At 44.2% G+C, this 23409-nt stretch overlaps 1 protein-coding gene across 14 annotated transcripts in view; it reads left to right on the forward strand.

Annotated features, from left to right (window-relative positions):
• Positions 1-23409, forward strand: part of LOC144768069 (alpha-2-macroglobulin-like protein 1) — a 618955-nt gene that overhangs the window by 566287 nt on the left and 29259 nt on the right. For 12 of the 14 annotated variants that reach the window (XM_078651444.1, XM_078651445.1, XM_078651446.1 and 9 more), the window contains exons 34-38: positions 1482-1584; positions 11975-12013; positions 19623-19655; positions 21050-21073; positions 22893-22925. In XM_078651444.1, the coding sequence (XP_078507570.1) occupies positions 1482-1584; positions 11975-12013; positions 19623-19655; positions 21050-21073; positions 22893-22925 (232 nt within the window). The remainder of the gene's footprint in view (positions 1-1481; positions 1585-11974; positions 12014-19622; positions 19656-21049; positions 21074-22892; positions 22926-23409) is intronic. The other 2 variants (XM_078651459.1, XM_078651453.1) reach the window with 2 other exon arrangements.

Consider the following 23409-nt stretch of genomic DNA (forward strand, 5'->3'; position numbering starts at 1 on the left):
TCGATATTTTAAATGCCTATATTTTTGTAGTCGATATTATGTCAGTGATCCCTGAGTGACATCATAGATAACTCCAGCTTCGCTCTTGTTGTCACTCAGAACCCCTTGGGGAAAAGCATCCCCATAAATCACAGTTATCCATCTATAATTCTATATTTAATACTATCTGAACATGCACTTTTCTCTCCATTGAGCAATCTGCTTAAGATGTCTTCTCAAAAGACTTTTGCTGTCCATTTTATATGATGGAGTGCTCAGTGCCAAAGATGTTGTACTTATCTGAACAATACTCCCAAACCTGTTCCCACTGTGCTTCCTGGCAGAAAACATTGACTGTTATATTACTGGGAGGGAGACCTCATGTCTAAACAGGACCACACGATTCTGTGTTAGTGATTGATAGTTGCAAACATGGCCATTATGGCATTCTGAACAAAACAAGCCCACTCACTGATTGCTCACTGTTATAAGTGGTCTTGGAATTCTTTAGCTCTGGAGGTTGGGTTTCCCTAGTAGTGCCTTCGGCCATGGTCTCAAGACGGAACCCTGGTCACCTCTTTTTGGAGAATTGGTACAGATGACATGTCTTGGTTTTTGCTTTTTATCTCCTCAGTCCTCATGTGTTTTGATGACAATTTGTGTGTCAGACATGTCTACTGGTTGTCTTTAGCCAGACAAGCCACTTTCTAGGTGTTCATTGATGATGTAGTGCATGAAAATGCCTGAGTCTGCCTAGATACTTAGAAACAACACTGGAGAAATAGCATTAGACCTCTCAGGTTGTGTATACTTTATCTGACTGTGTGTTTGTGGGTTCTGTATGTGTGTGCCATGGCAGCAGGTGGAACCAATATGACGCGTGCAGCCATTGGCTTCCAGGACATGAGGGAGGCTGGCAGTTACATAGAAGTCGCTTTGACTTGCACCTTGGTTTTAGGAACTTGGGGTGCTGTGGGGTGATGGTTATGATTGCCCCAGCACACCCTGAATTCATAGATGTCTTTTCCTACGCTTTTCTTCTTCTGGGTTTAACAATGACCAGTTGCAGCAGTTGAAGTTTTCTTCTGCATGTTACAACCTTCGTTGTGGCTTACCTAGAGACTGGGGCAGGAGGGGCAAGAGGTTCTATTATCATTTATGGAGTAGAAATATAACTAAATATTTGCACCTGCTCTCATATCACACTGCTTTTATACCATGCACATGGTTGCTCATTTGTGCCAGTCCATGTGACTTTAGTAGGTTAGCGTTGGCATTAATACGTGCTTGCATTGTTCCCACCCTGAACCACCCATGCGCCATACATTATAGGTGCGTCCATGCTACGCTCCAGCCTCTTGTGGCATAAAATTGATCTATGCAGTTGTTTGCGGTGCTATGCATTGCGTGAGCATTAAAAGTTGGTTGGCTCAGACGTCACCTCTCTCCCAGCCTCTCCTGTTGACGTCTCTCCATCTTCTCATCCTTTCTCTCCTCTGCAGATGGATAGCCGTACTCACAGATACTCTTTCACAGCCAATCAGGTGGAAGTGGTGGAAGACCTTCAGCCAGCACTAGCAAAGGTGTATGATTACTATGAGCCAGGTGAGCTCCAGCCCAAACAGAGGATCTACGTGTCTTAAGACCTTGGGGGAATGGGGGGTCCAGTCTGAGATCATGTCATGCTAAACTGTGTAAGATGTTTAAAGCCTCAGGGTGCCATTTTCTTTCCATTTCATGGGGTTAAATGATAAGATCAAAGGACAAGCAAGACTTTAAACTAGGCTTCATGTCCAGAGAAATTGTAGAAATTTTGATAATTTTGTGTTACTCCTGTGAAGCGAAAATCCCCAGAATTACACGATTGCACCCGCTTATGTAATTTTGTGTCATTTTAGACAAAAATGCCTACCCAAGAGCACAGGAACAGCCGCTGCTGTTTATCTACAGTTGCATTTAACAATATTTTCTTGGCGCAAAATGTATCCTCTGGTCTATTTGAATGTGAAGGTGTATTTATTTTGTGCTAGGAAAATAGCTCTAAATGCAGAGTTGCGCTTCTTGTGTAATCTCCCGTAATCTCATGTAATTTCCTATACTTTTGTGTAATTACGCAACAGCAAATTATGCAAGTTACACCCACCCTTACTTTGAGCTGCCCTTGAGCAGTTCATTCTTCCAGGTCAATGAAAACCTGCCCAGTGTTCTGTTGTGAGTGACTTCCAATGAAGCATTGGTAACGCTACAAGGGTTCTGCATCCTTTGAGTGAACATTTAGACCAAGGAGGAGCCAACATGACAAGATGCAGCAGTCTAAGATCTGGATGGGATCTTTTTTGTTATTTTGATTCTTAGGAAGTGTTGCCAGTTTCAGTAAAACACAATGGAGGAACTGTCCTAACACATTGGCGAGAGCACACATGTTCTCCTGGTAGTGGAGCAGCTCTAGCTGTTTGAATATGCCAAGTTTTCATTGCATTTTAAGGGGTTTTCTGGACTCCTAATTAGTAAATTATAGAAAATGTATTACTTTTAAAGTTGCACCAGAGAGTAGGCTCCAATCAAACTAGTCACCTTTCAGTTGATCATTACTGTATTTGGGTGTTAAACTGGTACTAATCAGGCGAACAATTGGTCCAGACTGTGTTTACGTGTAAAAATGTGAAAATTCTGAAGTAATACTATCTTAAAATGAGGAACATTATGCTGCATAATTTGTCTTTCTGGATATAATTTATTCAACCCTGTGGCATATTTTGGTCCTCCTCTGTAGCATTCTTGCAGTGGTCCTCATCAGGGACCACTGCAGACATTTCAGAAATACATCTAGAAGAGTCATGACTGATGCCTTCACACTGAGTTCTGTCAAGGGGAGTGCCATTGTCTTGTCTGATCACTGTGGAAATGGCAGCATCCCCAGTGTACATTGATGACATCACTGTGTGTGAGGGATGTGCCGACATCATTGCACTTGTCGGTACTTGAGAGATAGTGGAAGCATGTGCACCGTGAGCATCATTATGAGAGGTAGCGAGCTCGAACATCAGAATTTTACCCCCATCAATAGAATGTTGAGGTGGTATCCTTAGCACTGTGACAGGACCTTAGCATCCTTAGCACTAACAAAGTTAGCTAAGAAATTTCAGCAGTCAATCACAATCCTCAACGGTGGTAAAATAGCACTGCTGCAGTTCTTCAAGTAGGTAAAATGCCAGTCAACCCAAAAATGAGTCAGAGACTGTGTCTCATCTTAGTGCTCCCATTGCACATGGTGGGCTGTATCGCATACAGTGAGTACTGGGGATGATAAGTTAAGACAGACTTAGGTTGTCTAAAGGAGGCTAATTTATCACCTTAGACAGGTAATTGTTTGCTGGTCAAAGGAACTTTCAAGTCATGTGCTCCTTGCATAAAATATGGCAGTATTTGTTGAAATGTCTAAAGTATATAATAGAACACAGTAGCATACACAAAGCAGTGTAACAATACAATTAAACATAACAGCCCCCACCCCAACAAAACTGACTAAACAAAACACAACTGCAGTAAACCTCACCAAAATCACATTGCCATAATGCAGTACAAAAACACTGGAGCACTGAAAACAACCAAACACATGGTCACCACTCAACAACAGTGCACAAACCTTCTTGCCACACGTTGCATCAGAATCCTGTTTTTAAAATATGGCGGTGACACGTGTTTGGAGCCAACAGTGACTTACCTTGTCACCAAGGATCTCAAATAGTACCTGTCAAAAATGTTTTGTGAGCCAGCCCTTAACGTATTATGGCCCAGTGTCTCTGCCACATTTTGGGATGACTAGTGCCTTAAATATTGGAAGAGCTTTAGCAGTGGTATTTTACCCCTATAGCTAAGGGTAAATGGTGGGCAGTAGAACTTTAAAAGAATCCTCTGATTTTGGCCAAAACTATAGCAACATTTGATGACAAATGTAAAGTAAACAATAGGGCATACCTTAATAGCATATGCAAAGGAAGAAAACAAGTTACTTACCTGTAACTACGGTTATCCAGTATTGGTATCTTTCATAGATTCACATGCCTGAATCATTCCCCGTCGTCGAGGCGGGAGTCCCACGGTAAAATATATACAATAGCAGTGCCTAAAAATTTCTTGTAGTAGGCTGGAAAAGCCTAAAGGCCTAACTAGGCCTCAAAACTTAGCAGCCTATCTACATCATTATGTAAAAAGACCTGAAATAGTAGCCTCAGCCAATCAGCTGTCCTCACCCTCTAGAACCTTCCCAGCCCAGGCAGTTCACCTCAGATTTTCCCAGCACAAGTGAGAATGAGTATCCATAAAACAGAACTGCCTAGGAGGGTGGGTGCATGTGAATCTATGAAAGATACCAATACTGGATAACCGTAGTTACAGGTAAGTAACTTGTTTTCTTATCCAGTATTGGGGTATCTTTCATAGATTCACATGCCTGAATCAGAATAGCAAGCAGTGACATCATGTCTGTCGTTAGAGGAAGGTGGGAGACAAAATAAACCATATACATCCCCACACAACCAGGAAGGTAATAGAGCACAAACTTATTAACATAACATATGAATCAAAATCTTCATAAGTACACTAGATATATGACCGCATTTGAAAATGCGAAAATATCATGATGAAAAGATATGCTGAAAACAGGCAAATGAAGAATAAAAGACTGTAAAAAGTCTAACCTTAGTGTAGAAGATGCTGCAGTACCGCTTCTCCAACTGCTGTATCATCATGAACTGCCGACTGCAGACAGTAATGTTTGGTAAAAGTGTGCACACTTGCCCACGTAGCAGCTCGGCAAATGTTCTCCAGCGTCACTCCAGCGAACAGGGCCGTTGACGCTGACATTGTTCTGGTGGAATGCGCTTTGACCTTTCTCGTTAAAGGCTTGTTGGCTTTGTCATGACAGAAAATAATTGTAGAAGACAACCATCTAGCTATAGGTGCTTTCGTTACAGCTTGACCCAAGGTGGCTTGACCATAAGCAACAAAAAGTTGATTGGATTTGCGGATGTCCTTTGTTTTTTGAAGATAAAACTTCAGGCACCGTTTCACATCCAGAGAATGTAAAACCTTCTCCGCTGAAGTTTTAGGATCCGGGAAAAAAGTTTTGAGTTTGACCGGTTGATTGATATGGAACTGAGTTGGTACTTTTGGAATGAATCTTGGGTTAGTTCTAAGTGTCACAAAGTCTTTAGAGAATTGTAAGAAAGGCTGTGCAATAGTGAAGGCCTGTATCTCACTGACTCTGCGGGCTGAAGTGAGAGCAAGTAAGATAGCCACTTTCCAAGTTAGAAACTTTAGCTCCGCTTTGTGAATAGGTTCAAAAGGCCTTTTTAGAAGTTGAGACAGAACAATATTAAGATCCCACTCAGGGGGAGGAGGACGAACTGGTGGAAAAGCTCGAAATAGCCCCTTAAGGAATTGTTTGATCAAAGATGATGAGCATAAGGATGGTTTGTTGGAACTCTTCCTGAACCTGGATATCGCCGCCAGATGCACCTTAATGGACGAAAAAACGAGTCCAGCCCTAGCTAAAGACAGCAGATATGGAAGGATGTCTTCTGGAGGAGCTTGAAGTGGATGAATATTATGTTCTCCACACCATGAGCAGAATCGTTTCCACTTAAAACGATATGTCTTGATGGTACTTTGCGCACGGGCCTGTGATAAGATCGCCCTGCAGTCTGAGGAGATGTTAAGATCCTTGAACTCTAGGAAGTCAGGAGCCAAGCGTGCAAGTGCAGCGATTGAGGATCCGGATGTTGGACCTGTCCTCCCTCTCTTGTCAACATTGACACTGTCGGTTTGAGACGAAGTGGAGGCTGCTGAGAGAGCAGAAGGAGTTCCTGAAACCAAAACTGTCTTGGCCAACGGGGAGCAATGAGGATGAGAGTGCAATGTTCCCTCTTCATCTTCTGCAGTACCTTCGGAATGAGCGGAATTGGAGGATAAGCGTACGCAAATATTCCGGACCATCTCATCAAAAGGGCATTTCCCCTTGACCCCTGTTGAGGAAACCTGCTGGCATAAAACAGGCATTTGCTGTTCTGCTGCGTGGCGAACAAATCCAGCGTCGGTGTCCCCCAAGTCCGAAAGATCCTTTCTACTTGATGTTGTTCGAGCTCCCATTCGTGACAGCCCGTGAAAGCTCTGCTGAGGTTGTCGGCTAGAGAGTTCTGGACGCCTTGCACATGTTCCGCTCTGAGGGATATGCCGTGGCGTAGGGCCCATTCCCACATCTCCTGAGCCTCCAGCGACAGGGTGAGAGATTTTGTTCCTCCCTGTTTGTTGATATAGTACATGCTGGTGGTATTGTCCGTACGCACCATCACAGACGAATTTGCAATCCTGGGAAGGAAGGCTTGCAGGGAAAGAAAAATGGCCCTCAGCTCTAGGCTGTTGATGTGTTTCTGTCGGTACCGACGAGGCCATCGTCCCTGGATCGATCTGAAGGTCCTGAAGGTGACCTCCCCAACCTTCCATGGAGGCGTCTCTAGTTAGGGTGAACTCTGGAATGTCTTGCAGAAAGGTGAGGCCTGGTGACAAATTTGGCGCCTTTGACCACCAAAGAAGGGCTTGCTTCATTTTGGTAGTTACTTTGATGCGGTCGTCGAACGATCCGTCGACTTGCCTCCACTGACGAAGTAACTCCTCCTGTAATGGTCTCATTCTGAGTCTCGCCATAGGGATGAGGCTGATTGCAGAGGAGCACATCCCTAGAAGGGAAGCAAATGTCCGAACTGAAAGTGACCTTCTTGCAAATATTTGTTTTGCTAGTTTCAACAGCTTGTTCTGCCGCTCCTGATTCAAGAACGCCTTGCACTGGCAAGTGTTCAAGACCGCTCGCAGAAAGGTCAACTCCTGACGAGGTTGAAGCTGAGATTTGTTCGAATTGAGAGTCAGACCCAGATTCGAAAAGAGGGAGAGGGAACTCCTGACCGCTTCCATTGCGGACTTTCTCGATGGTCCTTTTAACAGCCAGTCATCGAGGTATGGGAAGACTTGTATTCCCTGGGACCTCAACATTGCTGCCACTGGGGCTAAACATTTGGTGAAAATTCTGGGGGCTGATTTGAGGCCAAATGGAAGTACTTTGTACTGAAAGTGGACGCCAGCCACTTGAAACCTTAGGTATTTGCGGTGTTTTGGGTGAATAGGGATGTGGAAGTAGGCGTCTTGCAGATCCAGAGAAGCCATAAAGTCCCCTTTGTTGAGACAATTCAGAATGTCCTTCAACGGTACCATGCGAAAACTCTGTTTCTTTAGATATTTTTTTAGTTTGCGCAGATCTAGTATTAGACGCCACTCTTCTGAAGTTTTCACTACGAGGAAGAAGCGAGAATAAAATCCTTTCCCTTTCTGAGAAGGAGGAACTCGTTCTATTGCATTCTTGTGTAGCATCTTTAAGGCTTCTTTGAAAAGTAAGTGAAGACGAGGGGGAGGGGGACCCCTAGGCGGCGTTGTTGGTGGCTTCTGTAAAAACTCCAGAGTATGTCTGATCCTGACAAGATCTAGGACCCACTGATCCGAGGTTATTGTCCGCCATTGTTGGTAAAAGGTGGAAATTTTGGCGCCCACGGGAAGGGGAGGATGAACAGCTGACGTCCGGCAAAGCTCATTGGTGCTTGTTGGAATCACGCCCTTGATTGTCTGAGCGTCGTTTCCCTCCCTGACGAGAGAAAGATCCAGAGGCAGGCTATCTGTAAGAGCTTTGATAGTACGGTTGTTTGTACTGAGATTGGTATTGGCGATTTTGCTGGTTGGAATAGTTCCCCCTGGAGGAATAACCACGGCCTCTTGCTCCCCTAAAGGATCCCCTCTTGTATTGTAGGGTACCAAGGGATTTAGCTGTTTCTGTGTCTGTCTTTATTGCCAGCAAAGCGTCATCGATGTGTTTACCAAAAAGTGAATCTCCATCATACGCCATGTCCAAGTTTTTTGTTTGGACCTCAGGCCTGAAGGTGGTAGCCCGGAGCCAACCTTGACGCCTAAGTACTGCTGCTCCTGCCAATTGTCTGAAGTTGGTGTTCGAAATATCCAGGGCGCAATCAATGATTTCCGATGCCGCACTTTCTCCCTCCAGTACAATCCTGCGCACCTCTTGTTGCTGATCTTCAGGGATCAATTCAAGGTATTCAGACAGAACGGACCACATCTGCCTATCGTAACGGGCCAGGAGAGCTAACGAATTAGCAGCTTTAATGGAGGCTGCTGCATTTGCAGAGAACTTCTTTCCAATGGCATCCAGTCTCCTGCCTTCCTTGTCAGGTGGTGTAGAAATGGGAACAGAAGGATTCTTGGACTTCTGCTGTGCAGCCTGGGATATGACAGAGTCTGGTCGAGGGTGACCTATTAAGCAAGATGGAGTATCCGATGGTGCTCGATACTTTTTCTCTATTCGTGGAAGGACTGCAGGAATGGAAGCAGGCATTTTCATGATGTTGAGGCCTTCCTTCCATATATATTCAATAATGGGGATAGCCCTGGTAATTCTGCGATATCCCTCTTTAAAGTCATGCAAAAAGCAGTCAGTCTGCTCCACTGTGACGGTCAATTCAAATCTATTAGCTGCACGTTGCATAATGTTATGAAAGCCGCCGATATCCTCAGGTGGAGAATCTGAAGGGCGGGGTGCAGGCGGTGAAGGCATGGGAATGACGTAATCCTCCCATGGATCTACAGGTGTATTATCTGGCAATTCGCCCTCTTCTCTGCCATCATCGTCATCATGAGAAGAAGTATCCGTGTCATGCTGAGGTGCAGGACCAGTATCTTGCCTTGGAGACAATGATGCCCGCGGTGACGGAGGCCTTGGCAAGTTAACTGGGGTAGCCGGCACTACAGGTGCAATCGGAGTTGGAGGAAATCTCTGGCGATAGTCGGCTAACATTGCTTGTAAATCCTGAATTAAAGTAGATGGCAATTGAGTAGTATTCTCCGATTGTTGAGGTCTGGCATGGGGTGAGTGATATGGCGTCGAGAAATCCTCATGCTCATAATGACCATGGTCATCATCCTCATCATCCTCCTGATATTTGATATTCAATTGAGACGGGTGACGGGCAACCCCAAAAGGACCCTCATCCTCTTCACCGTCATCTGACTCTTCCTCCATATATGTCTCCAAAAGATGTGATGGTAAGAGCGGCGAAATGTGGGAATAATCTCGCTGATACGTTTTCATTTGAAAATGTGTATACTGAATTTTCGTAGGGGCAGAACTGGGCAACTGATGAGCAGATGCCACTGCTGTCGTCGAAGACGATGAAGCCATTGTAATCGGATTTTCCGTCGACGGCATGTCGGTTGACAGAACTAATGATTTCGCCGTCGACGGGGCCTTCGTCGACGAGTCCTTCATCGACGAGGCCGTCGATGGTGTCTTCGTCGACGAGGCCGTCGATGGTGTCTTCGTCGACGAGTCCTTCGTCGACAAGACCATCGATGGTGTCTTCGTCGTCGTGTCCTTCGTCGACGAGGCCGTCGATGGGGTCTTCCTCGACGAGTCCTTCGTCGAAGAGGCCGTCGACGGTTTCTTGGTCGACGCGTCCTTCGTCGACGAGAGCGTCGTCGGTGTCTTCGTCGACGAGTCCTTCGTCGACGACGATGATGGTGGTTTCGTCGGCGGGATTGTCGTCGACGGACCGGAAGTCTTGGTAGATGGGGCCGTCGTCGACGGAGATGTCGACGACGGGACAGTTTTCTTCGTCGAAGACTTCACAGGTGATGACAACATTTTTACAGACATCAGAGGTGAGGTAATAGCTGAAGTGGTGACCATAAAAGTAGTTGTAGAAGTAGAAGTGAAAGTAGTAGTATGAGCAGACACCAGAGAAACAGTTTTTGTCTGGGCTGTACTCACACTTGTCGTCCGAGGAGAAGATGCACTCTTTGAGGGTTCTGAGGCTCTCTGAGAGGATTTAAGTTTTTTCTTTCTCTCAGGAGAAGAGCTTTCCCTGGATCTGGCTCTCTTGCTGGAGGTAGAGGCCTTGTCCTCATCATCAGTGGAAGAAGATTTCAACCACAAAAGAACCCTTGCCTCTCTATCCCTGATTGTTTTCTGAGGGAAGGTACGGCAAATTCTACAATCCTTCACAACATGTGAAGGGTGCAGACAATAAATGCAGTCAGAGTGCTGGTCATCCACATGGACTCTCTTCTTAAAGCAGGTTCTACAAGCCTTGAAAAGAGTTTTCTTTTCAGACATTTTCCTGAGGAAAAAGGCCAAAAAAGCCAAAGAACTGAGTAGGCACTCAGGGAGACTCCCTTACACACGAAGTGCGGTGAAAATCTGAGGAGAACTGCCTGGGCTGGGAAGGTTCTAGAGGGTGAGGACAGCTGATTGGCTGAGGCTACTATTTCAGGTCTTTTTACATAATGATGTAGATAGGCTGCTAAGTTTTGAGGCCTAGTTAGGCCTTTAGGCTTTTCCAGCCTACTACAAGAAATCTTTAGGCACTGCTATTGTATATATTTTACCGTGGGACTCCCGCCTCGACGACGGGGAATGATTCAGGCATGTGACTATGAAAGATACCCCAATACTGGATAACTTAACAAAATTAAACATAATAGGACACAGCCTAGAACAGTCAAAATTGAACAAGACTCACCAACCACAGTACAACACACCATCAGTGCTATGATGTAGCACAAAACATAGCAGCACAAAAAGCAACAGAGCACATCACTACCAAAGCAAAATGCCACACAATAAATTCTAACAAACATTTCTTCCACACATTACCACCTCAGGAAACCTGCTTTCATAATGTTCTTCTAAAAGTAGTGTACACCAAGCACCGCCTTAACTTACCGCAAGGCACATGAAATAATGGCAGTCAAAAAAGTTTCGTAATCTGGCCCCACCTTTTTTTGACAGTATCTTGCACAAGGGAGCAGAATCCTTTTGTTTGTAGGTTTAGAAGACACCTCAGGGCTGGCCTGATGCCTAGTTTATACACAGGTCTTTGTGTGGTGGGGCGGGCAGGAGAGGGGTTCAGAGCATGGAATGGGTGAAGAAGGTTCCCAAGCTGCACCAGCTTTGCAACAGTAAGAAGGGTTTCCTGCTGATTTCAGAAGTGCACTCCCCTACCCATGATATCCATTCATCGCATGTGAACCTTGGCCATAAAGATCTGCCCCTCAGGAAAAGTGGACCCTCAGGCTGGTACCTGTGAAAGCAGGAAAGCCCCAATCAGGCTGCCAGTGCCACATACACACCTTTGCATCTTAGTGCAAAAGTGTCTATATCAACTCCAGCAAAGGTTTTGTACTGGTAAGTTATCCTCCCAGTACAAATCTCTACACTTAGACTAACTTTTAAAGTTTGTCATTTTTTCTATGTGTTCTGTACTGTGCAGAACACATGCAAAGTCAGAAATATTGGAGAAAGAAAGCAATTTCTCCTCGATAACACCATGGTGAAAAGTGTGATATTTTGACGAAACCCTTCTACTTTTTTTTAACACATAGGGTTTTCCATCAAAACCATGGGCGGTTGCATGGGAACACCTTTGTACCACCCATGGAACGCACCCTTGATGCTAAGTAATGCAATGCTTTCAGTTACTTTCTAGATCAAAATAATTTTTGCACTGGAAAGTAAATTAAAAAAAAAACATTTTGGCCCGTTTTATGTCACTTTTGAGACACAAAGGTCACATCAAATGTTTGAGTTAATGTATGCACTCAAGACGTCAAAAAGAAGTGCACAGACCCCTTCAGCACCAGTGTGGGGTAGACAACGGCATCATGGTATGGCCCAAATATATATATATCCTGAGAGTTTAAAGTATTTCTTCCATGTATTAGGTTGGGGCAATGTTTAAATGTGTATTTGCAGTCCTCTGGAACAACGAACCTGTGGTATAAGTGGTGGGGATGGGAGGGGAGCGTACTAAGGTACGTGATATATAGTCTTTTTTGTGTCAAATACTATGCGAATGAGACTTTTTTACATTTTTTGTTTCAGGAGAATACGCTGAAGTGCTGTATATTCCCGTCATTGAAAGTAAGAGACGCTGTATATTACCTACAGACTTCTAAGCACAATAAAAACGTATTCTGTGAAGATGTAACTGCTAACTTGTACAAGGTTTGATAGTGTCTACTATATAGCAGCATCACTTGGTGCCATTTAGTTTATAATCTGTGCAAGATGACAATTTTTATACTATCAGAGACCTCAGTCCTGCTGTCAGTAAATGTATAATCTATAGGAGTGTCAGCTTATAGAGCCTAGACATTTTAAATTCAAAATCTATGGACGTTGCCAATGCTGGTTTTGAGCAATGTCCCTGTCCTGTATTTGGGGGACTACCCACCCTCAGGGACTGGCGATGTACCCATGGGATGCCTAGATTCAGGCTAGCGGTAGCAACGTTTGAACATCTGAAAGTTTATCTTTTGAGTGCTTTATGACGTTTTAATAACTTGATTATATATCTTTTTGGTAATCTGTTACACTGGTTGAATGTAAGCTGTACTTATGGTTCATTTTACTTTATCTTTTGTATTACTGTTTGCAATGTAGCGCTTTGAAGCTGGATACATTCTGGCATTGTTGTTCCGTCACAAATAAAACTACAATACAGTAACATACCATACAATACAAATAATCGGGACGATACTGTACTCACATATAATAACTCCTGCTGCAGAAGGATTGTTCTTGTGATATAGAGTGAAACAACTTTAAATTATTATTTCATGCTAATTATGTCTCCTATCTAGTTGAGCCCATAAAGAACATATATCTCAGTAGAGAAGTGCCACCAAAAGTTGGGTGGGGGAGCACTTTCAGTGGAAATGCTCTCCCATTTGAGCGGAACACCTTCTAATTGGAGGGCAGCTGCTGTCACTCAGCAGTGGGGCATCCCACTTGGCAAGCCTTAAAAAGGCCCTCAAGTAATGTTCTCTATAATTTAACTTCAACGTGTGAAGCGCGAAGCCCTTTGTGTGCACGCATCACCTGACCATGTGCAAAAGGCACTCCGGGTAAGCTAGCTGCAGGGTTGAGAGCAAAGAAGGTCTGGTCCTACTGGGCCATTTTTATTCTTCATGTAAAATGTAACAATTATAAGGTACTTTTAGAATTCTTTTTTCCAAAATAGATTTTATTGTACACAAATAACTTTACTCATCTAAAACAGGCACAATCTTCCCAAATAGCAAAGTGTTTTTGAGCTTCCTACCCAATAAACCTTCATTTTCACATAGCTGTAGCTTTGTTACCAAAAAGATCAATTTCCAAATATGTCTTGCTAGGAGTCAGAGAAATATAATAAATGCTGAAAATAAAACCAAACACAACAAAAGTAACAAAGTATATTTTTTATAGCTCACACTGTGAACTAAGGGGCATATTATCAAGGACCGGCGATACATTATCGCCGCTTTTATCGGCAGGAAACTGCCGATAAAGCGGCGATAATGGCCTTGATAATATGCTCTATGAATTCCAATCAAAGCCCATGTTAGATGTGTTCACATCTAACATGGGCTTCGATTGGAATTCATAGAGCATATTATCAAGGCCATGATCGCCGCTTTATCGGCAGTTTCCTGCCGATAAAAGCGGCGATAATGTATCGCCGGTCCTTGATAATATACCCCTGAATTCTTGGCACTCTTGCTCTGGGACTCATCATCATGATGGAATAAAGGAATTTAAGCATCAATCCCTATGTGAAGCATCTAGAGAGTAACACAGCAAGCTAGAACGTTGTGGACTGGGGCTAACCCTTTACGTTGGCATACCCTCTTAACCCCTTTGCGGCGGGTTGTTTCCCCCCCGCTGTACGGGGGAGGGGGGTCGCGTGCGGCGCCGCTTTGCTTGTGACGAGCTCGGCTCGTCATGAGGCACAGTGCAACTGCACTCATGACGAGCAGAGCTCGTCACAACCACACCCGTTTTTCGAACGTTCAGCACAGCGGGGTAATTATCCCCGCGTGCAACGTTCCAACGACCGCGACAAGCTCAGCTCGTCATGAGTGCAGCTGCACTGTGCCTCATGACGAGTTGAGCTCGTCATGAGCATAGAAGAGGTTAACTTGGGATAGTACACGTTAAAACAATGCAATCTCCTTGAAGATGATGTTTGTGGTGCTAAATGTTCTTTAAACAACTACAACTTAAATACCTGGAAATATATAAACATTATCATCAGCTTGTCAGAAATGGCCATCATTCCCGGACTCCTTCAAATGAATGATATTAGTTCTAAAACTCAGTGACAGTAAAGAATAACATGCAGTTTGATGGTCTGTAAGGGCCACAACACCTCTATCAAATAAACAAGGACAGCGAGAGGCTTGCTTAAGAGTTTGCAGGGTGACACTGTGATATGTGACGCTGCTCCCTGAACCTGGTGCCCCATAGTCCAAGTTCTAACCACTTGACCCACATACAAATAAATTCTCTGCTTTACATGTGCGTTGCAACAATATTTAGAATTGTAGAGAATTCATATCCCCTGCACAGAGCTTCACTACAAGTTGCGCGTTGTTTTAGGAAGTAATACGTCGCTACAGTAACTCCCGGGTGCTGCATTTACTCGGTGCAGTATTTCCGCCCCATGGCGGAGTTCCGCACTGAGGAACTAAGGTGTCGATCACGCCATTACATAGGCAACAGGGACCACCCACCATAGGTGTGGCGGTCCCGCTATACAAATTAGGATGCGCCCGCCAAACAGGCGGGCGCATCCCATATTTTTACATTGCAAGCAGCACCCGCCGCAATGTAAAAATACATGTTGTGCATGTACAATGTGACAGGGACCGTTCGGTGCCTGCCACCTTGTACATGCAAATGCAGTGGGGTACCATGGTACCCCAAATGTGCACCCCCAACACCCTGGGGGTCCACAATGGGCCCCCAACTGCAGAAACCACCTGCCTTTTCATGGCAGCAACGCCGCAATGAAAAGGCTGCTCACCAGCAGCATTGTAATATGGATGGCTGTGTCTTCCAGACACTGCCACCATATTAAACACGTTTTCCGCCAGTCAACGAGTCGACAGCGGAAAAGCGCCGGACGGTCTTTCTGTCCGCCACAGACCCCCACAACAATCATAATATGGGGTGGGGTCTTTGCTGACTGGATGGTGGGCAGATCGCCCCACCGGGCCGACGGTGACCAATGCCATCGTAATCGGCCCCTAAGATGCTACTGAAATGTTTCATGTTTTCCTATTTTTGAGCTGGGATGCTAGGAATGAGCGGTCTGTTCCCTGCACACATTCTGTCACTCTTTTTATTTATTACCCAAAAGAACAGCAGCATTTAGATTATGAATCAGGTAAATTATGCTGAATTATCAGAGTTACAAACCTGTCAGAAGTCTGAATTCACACAAATCTGTCGATGCTCCTCAGACTTAGGGCTTCCAGCTGTACATGTTCGGCCATATACAAACATAACGAACAGAGTGTGAACATAAACACAGAGATAGAAAGGAGTGTCCAAACAAAGATGAAGACACATGAAGGTAAAAACACAGAGAAAAATAGACCGGCGGCAAGCTGGAGAACAGACAAACATAAAAGACAAAGCCCTGAGGAGAACCCGAAAACTGGTGTCATTGGGTTCGAAACGCGTCGGCATATTAAGGAAAATTGACATTAATTGTCTAGTATACCAATGAATTTATTTGTGGTGTATTGAGTTTTTTTCGCATCAATTTGTCGTTGATTGAACCTTTAGTGAAACGTGACTTTGTCCTGTTACGGTGTTATTGAAAAACACCTTATAAAGATCAGTTGTTTGTTGGTAAAAATTGGATGTGAATTGTACATTGTATATAGACGTATAGTTGAACTGTATTGTTTTTATGTGTAAAGTGTAAATTGTTGAGTGTTTTCCTCACACATCAAAAAATATTAGAATGATGAAATAACAAAATAAAGAGGTATGAACAAAGGATATCTAACAAACTAAAAAGTAATAGAAGTTTGTTCTACACTCCAAATTATTTTCTCTATCGTTACCTAAAGGATGAATTAAAAGCACTCGTGTGACTAGCTTACTTCATTATTTACAGATTTCCTTTGTGTTTTCCTACTCTGTGACAACTTGTCTGACATGGAAGAGCTTTCAGTTCAGAAGTTTTAAACTGTATACTACCACTGCAACAGAATTCTGTTGAACAGCATAAATATAACTGTAGATTATAATAGCTATAACTTGTTTTTATAACTCACGTAGTCGCCATGGCGTTTCTAAACGCTGAAAACCTAGATCATTTACATAGCGGATGGACTGATATATAAGATACTTCCTAAACACATTCACCTGCCAGGATACTGCTGTCACTGGACACATATATAAAGTGCTTGTTAATTATCTATATATATAAAAACGAATGTCTGTCTGTTTGTCCTTTATGCATTACTACATCATTAATCCGTTCGCCATGAAACTTTGGGAAGTTGTTGAGTACACTCCCGCGAAGGTTTCTGGCATAACATTTTTTTAAATATCGGCCCTCCTGGGCACTCATAATCTTTCGAATATTGATGTACGCACCAGACGGAAAAACAACAAATCGTGTATCCACAAGCACTCGAATAAATAAATAGAATTAAAACACCATTCAACGGATCGCTAGGAAACTTTAGGAAGTTGTTGAGTACACTCCCGCGAAGGTTTCTGGCATAATTTAAAAAAAAAATATCGGCCCCCCCGGGCCCTCATAATCCTTCGAATACTGATATACGCACAAGACGGAAAAACAAAAAATCGTGTATCCACAAGTACTAGAATAAATAAATAGAATTAAAACAGCATTCATCCGATCGCCAGGAAACTTTGGGAAGTTATTGAGTACACTCCCGCAAAGGTTTCTGGCATACTTTTCTTTAAATATCGGCCCCCCCAGGGCCCTCATAATCTTCAAATACTGATGTACGCACCAGACGGAAAAACTAAAAATCGTGTATCCACAAGCACTCGAATAAATAAATAGAATTAAAACGACAAAATGTTTTCCATATTAAAATGAATATGCTTCAATAAAAATTACATAATATAAATTGAATGTTATCATAACGAGTTTCCTTGAATTTCATTTCTTCGGAGATCGCAGCAACACGCGACAGGTAAGCTAGTTATCTATAAAGCAGCCCTCCACTTACAGTAGGAACAGGGGCCACACTGCCAAAAGAGCACAAAGTGCCGCTGAACTCTTTATAGCTACTTTTATAGCTACATAGGCCACCCTACAAACATTGTAGAGCCTCTGACTACCGGTGCCTATATGACTACATAAAAACCCTTTCCCACATATTTGGGAAGGCTCCTTCCGCGTACTCTGGATGGCACACACTACAGTTTATAAAGACCCTGTGCGCGGTATTTAGATGCCCTCTGCCTCCCGGCACGGGCAGACAGGGCATGTTAAACACTGCTGAAGAAGGGAATACAGCCACACACACAACCACACACACACACACACAACCACACCCGGCCACACACACAACCACAACCACACACACAACCACATACACAAACACACCCAACCACACATACACAACCACACACACACAATCACACATACACAACCACACACACAACCACACACACAACCACACCCAACCACACACACACACAACCACACCCAACCACACACACACACAACCACACACACAACCACACACACAACCACACACACAACTGTACACACAACCACACACACAACCACACACAACCACACACACAACCACACACAAAACCACACACAACCACACAAACACGATACACACAACCACAACACACACAACCACAACCACACACACAACCACACACAACCACACACACACAACCACAACCACACACACACACAACCACAACCAAACACACAACCACACACACAACCACACGCACAACCAAACACAACCACACACACAACCACAACAACACATGCAACCACACACACAACCACACACACACAACCACACTTACACCAGACACAGACACCATCAGTCATCAGTGCACGGTTTCACCGGGCACAAACACCACTAGCCGTCAGTGCACGCTTTCACCTGGCACAAACACCACCAGACATCAGTGCACACTTCCACCAGGCACACACCACCAGACGTCAGTGCACGCTTTCACCAGGCACACACACACACACCACCAGCCGTCAATGCATGCTTTCACCAGGCACACACACACACCACCAGCTGTCAGTGCACGCTTTCACCAGGCACACACCACCAGCAGTCAGTGCACGCTTTCACCAGGCACACACACCACCAGCCGTCAGTGCACGCTTCCACCAGGCGCACACACACCACCAGCCGGCAGTGCACACTTCCACCAGGCACACACACCACCAGCCATCAGTGAACAATTTCTACAGGCACACATACCACCAGCCATCAGTGCACACATCAATTGCTAACGCATCCACAATTAACTATAGTAGCAATCGCAGTATGGCGCACTTTACTTTTAAACATATTCATCTAAAGCGCAGCATGCAACCATTGCTACAAAAATAAATACACATTTTTTTGGCCTACAATTTATAGACTTTTGTTGCAATTGGTGTTGCAATATTTAGCAATGCCAATAGCTCAAACTTAAATAATGCGAGACCTATTGCATTACAAATGCTTGTTTCAATGTATGTCTTATATGTACTGTTTTGATCATCGACTTTCACAGCTGTGACTCTACAAAAACCTACCACGTTGGAGAAGAAATAGTTTATCTCAACCTACAGTCCTCCAACTTTGCTATGTTAAATGTATTCTCACTAACTAGCACACCCCTCCAGGTATGGGGCTTAATTCTGTATATTTATTCCTTATTTTATTTATTTATGCATTTTCATATAGCGCATATTCACCCAGAGGTGTCAGAGCGCTTTGCTATAGAGCGAAGTAAATTACAAAAGGAGTTAGGAGTAACATGGTAGTAGGTGACAGTACTTATATCTATGACAGTTACTCATGGTGAGAGTTACAGATTAATAAATTACATATTCCCTCAAGGTGACATTTTAAGAAAAGTATATTGCTTAACTATCTGTAAACATGTGACCAGCTGAGCTTTTGTGGTGAGCTGGAGCTCAGCTTCATGCAAATTCATTGACCAGAGTTCAGGTTCCCTAAGTAGGTAGATAGCCAGCACATGGTCTATGCCTGTTTTCAATGTTTTTCAATTTACAGAAGCACTGCTCCATTAACATCAACTATTGAGGATTCACAAAACTATTCAACCACATGAATCCCTGAAACATACCACAGTTATAGAACTACATGGAGTTACACATGTGTTTCTAATCCTATTTTCTTTTTATCAGAATTTAAAAAGATTGCTTTTTGGAACTGTTACTATTTTACTTTCACCTCCTCAATATTTATTCTTTGATCTACTCTTTTTGAATTTTTCATGCAATCTTCCTTTCTCTTTTAACAAGTGAGGTTACTCCAAAGGGGTTTGTTTCATCCTCACAATTTGCATATTTGGCCCGTTCTCCTTTAATAAGTTTGGAAGAAAACATGCAGCCATAATGTCTAAAAATGTGTTTCTTTTTCCTGTCTGTTATGGGTAAATTTGAGTATTTTATTCACCTTTCTCTGAAATGAGTTTCTTCTTTTTCTTTCAGTCCCCTCAGTTGAAATATCTACCAAAGGCAACGGTGAGTAAGGGGGGGGGGTCCCAACCTCTCAGTGACTTTGTTGTCTAGCCATCCTCAGGCACAGGACCATGTACGAGGAATGATAACCCGTGGGATCCCCACAGTCAGGCCAGTGATGCCAACGTTTGAACAGTGGTGCAAGGAGCATCTAGGCTTCCAAATCTCTCTCCGTACAAGGGAACAACCCGGGTCTTCATAGTGAACTGTTCCCAGTGTCAGGTTTAGTCAGAAAGGTAGTAGCCCAACATAGAAAACGCTTGCCACTAACCTTTGCTTGTCTTGCTGGCAGGGACCACAGCTCGAAGAAAAACCTCCCAGTTCCCTCAAGCGCCAACTCCCCCAACGTGTAAAACACAATTAGGAAAGATCGCCCTCCGGGGAAAAGGGAAGGGGACAAAATAATAAAGGACACCGCTGATAGGGCACCCCTCACGGTCTGGTCTAAGGTGCGAGTTCTCTGAACCCAGGACAGCTATGGAGACAAAAGAAGAGCTTGTTACCTTAAATAGTGAGGTTGATTTCTCCTCGTGAGATAGGATAATTAATAAGAAACACTCACTGTTTGCTCAGCTGTGTTTAGGGTGTTAAGCAATCCCACAATCACATCGACTGTTGCACGAATATCCACAGACAATATCCAGCTGTTGTATACCACAGCTCTCGATAATGTGTCTTATCAGTAAACGTTTCGGGTTAAGGAAGGTCTTGGAATAGTTTCTTATGGAGGAAAAAGGGGGGTGGTGGTGTACGCGGTAGTTAAGTCACTACTCAATGAATGCAGCCAGAATTGTTCTCATACTGTGCACTCAAGGCGCCAAACGAAAGTAACATGGAAATAGCAAGATCTACGGAGCGGTCTCGATAGCACAGCTGCGCTATCTATCCCCCTCTCCTACCTCTCAAGCGGGAAGGAAAGCGTCCGCGGAACTCCAGCGTGGTCCTCTCAAGCGGGAAGGAAAGCGTCCGCGGAACTCCAGCGTCGTCCTCTCAAGCGGGAAGGAAAGCGTCCGCGGAACTCCAGCGGACAACAGGCTCAGTCAGTGGAACAGGAAGGATTGACAAGCACCCTCCCCTTCCTGGGAGGCGCTTATGTACCTCAGCCGTTAACGATCTCCGGACCGCCTGAGCCCAGGGGGTTCTGGGAGATGTAGTGCGGCTGTGTACATGACACCTTGTCTTGCTGCTCGAAATCGCTACACCCAGTTTCCCACCATGCTGTGGAAGTGGATTTGTGTCTAGTAGGTTTCACAAGCTGTGCTTAAACTGATTAAACATGTTACGTTGAATTGTGTAACATCTATCTACTCTTTAAATTGTGAATGCATCTCCAGCCTACAAATCTCATTGTTTTATTCAACTATTCTGACATGTTTTTCTTTTTTTTTACCTTTCAGCGCCCACAACTACCACACCCAGCAGTGAGTACTTTTGATAAGTGAAAAATTTCTGTATTATAAAAAAGAATTTAGGGCGGTATAGTCACTCTGTGCAAATTCACTGCCCCATATTTAATTAGGATGTAGGGGGTACATACCACTCACTGACCCAGTTGACTACCCAACCTCGGGCACTGGACAATTTACAAAGGAACAGCCCAGAGTGTTAATAATGAACTGCCCTGAACTAAGGCAGTTTTCCACCATGAAGTGTCAATGGAATATCATCCGGCAGTGTTCCCGCGATCTGCTTAAACTCAGAGCTAAGCTTAAGGCACCCTGATCGACTAAGTTAAGGAGAGTTGCGAAACTTTAATCCACTCTTTGAATTGTGAATTCTCCTTCAGCCTGCAAGAGCACCTATCAGTGTGACCTTAGAGTCACAGAGTCCTGTTTGTGCTGTAGGATGCCTTTAATGTGTCTTGGCATGTACACCTTCAACAGCCTGCTAGGACCTTTCACTCTTCTATGGTCCTTTAACTAAAGGCACTTGAATTTCGCTTGGTGACAAAATATTAAGGGGCAGTTTTACAAGCCCCTTGCGCCTCTTTTACGCCGCCATTGCGTCACTTTTGTGACGCAGCGCCGGCGCAAAAGATGCACCATGCTGCGGGGTATTTACAGCGTGACGCATCTGGGAGATGCGTCCGGTTGTAAAGCCCTGCGCCAGAAGTAGGCGTCCTGCGCAGGGGGAGCGTTCCGGCGCAGGAATGCCTTCCAAAAGAGGCTGAGTGACATGTACAAGATTTCACTCAGTCACTTTTGAGCCCATGCTGAGTCAAAACCCTGTGCCTGCTTGAAGGAGGCGTAAGGATTGACGCAGCATTGTAAAGATAGGGCACCCCCAGAGCATCGCTGGAGCTGCATCGCAACTCCAGCAATGCGCCGCCTTTACGGCACAGATGCCTCACGCATCTGTGCCGTTTTTTCCCTAAGGTGCGCCACATTGTAAATGCGGCGCATCCATGGTGGCGGAGCCGTGGCGCACAATAACTGGTACATCCCTGCTGATATGCAGGGATGCACCAGTTATTGTAAATATGCCCCTAAGTGTGGTCCGTGCCTGCTTATGTTCCCCACATTTCCCAGCGTAAAATGCTGTCTCTTTGCAAGCAGATGGTGCAACCCTGCAACTGAGGGAGATAGACACCTGATCTGGGAACTTGATACAGAGTTTTCAGCTGTAATGAGAAGCTTCTTGGAATCAATTCACACATCATCTAATCAGAAACTGTCATAGAAGATGGGCACCCTGACGCCATTGCATCAATCAAGAGCACTGGAGCAATCCAAGCTTTAGCCTTTAAGGCTCCATACCAGGATTAAAAAAAATCCAGAGTGTCTCACACCAAATGATAGCTTTATGTTGAGGTGTACTTGTTCTTTCATTCAAACCAGACGCTCCATCTACCGACTATCTCCCCTCAACCTCCTATTCAGTCTGTAAAAACACTTTGGACATTACAGTTTGTCCTCAACTCCTGTATCAGTTAGAAGCCACTCAGAATATCTGATCAGTTGCATGTTTACAATATGAGTACAGAAAAGGAACTATGTGTCTAATGAACTCTCCTTGATTTTTTACGTAATGTTGCCTTCTCTTTTAACAATTCAGATTTCTCCGAAATTATTTGTTTCATCCTCATGATTTGGATGTTGGGCAGGTTCTCCTTTAACAAGTCTGGGAAAAAACATATAGCCATAACATCTTAAGGTGTTATTTATTTTTCTTTTCTGTTATGGGCAAATCTGACTGTTTTAATCACCTGTTTTGAAATATTCTTCTTCTTTTTCCCTTCAGCGCCCGTAGATGAAGAAACTACCACAAGCAGCGGTGAGTACTTCTGAAAAGTGAAAAATGTCGTTGTATGAAAAGATGTTAGGGTTTCATAGTGACTCTTTTCGAGCAAATTCGGAGCCCACAATAAAATGGGGCGTGGGGTCTGTACCTCTCGGTGACTCTGTTGATTACTCATCCTCAGAGAGAGAGAGATTTACGAGGCTGATCCCTCATGGATGCCTAGAGTCAGCGAGTGATTCTGCAGTTTGAACACTGGTGCAAACTGCAACTATGTTTCCACATTTCTCCCCATACAAAGGAACAGCCCTGGGCCTCCATTGGGAACTGCACTCAGCGGACGCAGGTTTCCACCTTGAAGAGACAGAGGATTTTCATCACGTGCGTTTCAAGAGCAGTGCTGAAACTCAGAGCTAAACTTAAGTCACCCTGATGGATTAAGCTAAGGAGAGATCGGTAACATGAACCCACTCTGAGCCCCTATCACTGTGACCTCAGAGCCACTGAGCCCTTATCACTG

The sequence above is a fragment of the Lissotriton helveticus genome, chromosome 7 (assembly GCF_964261635.1).
Source record: "Lissotriton helveticus chromosome 7, aLisHel1.1, whole genome shotgun sequence".
NCBI lineage: Eukaryota > Metazoa > Chordata > Amphibia > Caudata > Salamandridae > Lissotriton > Lissotriton helveticus.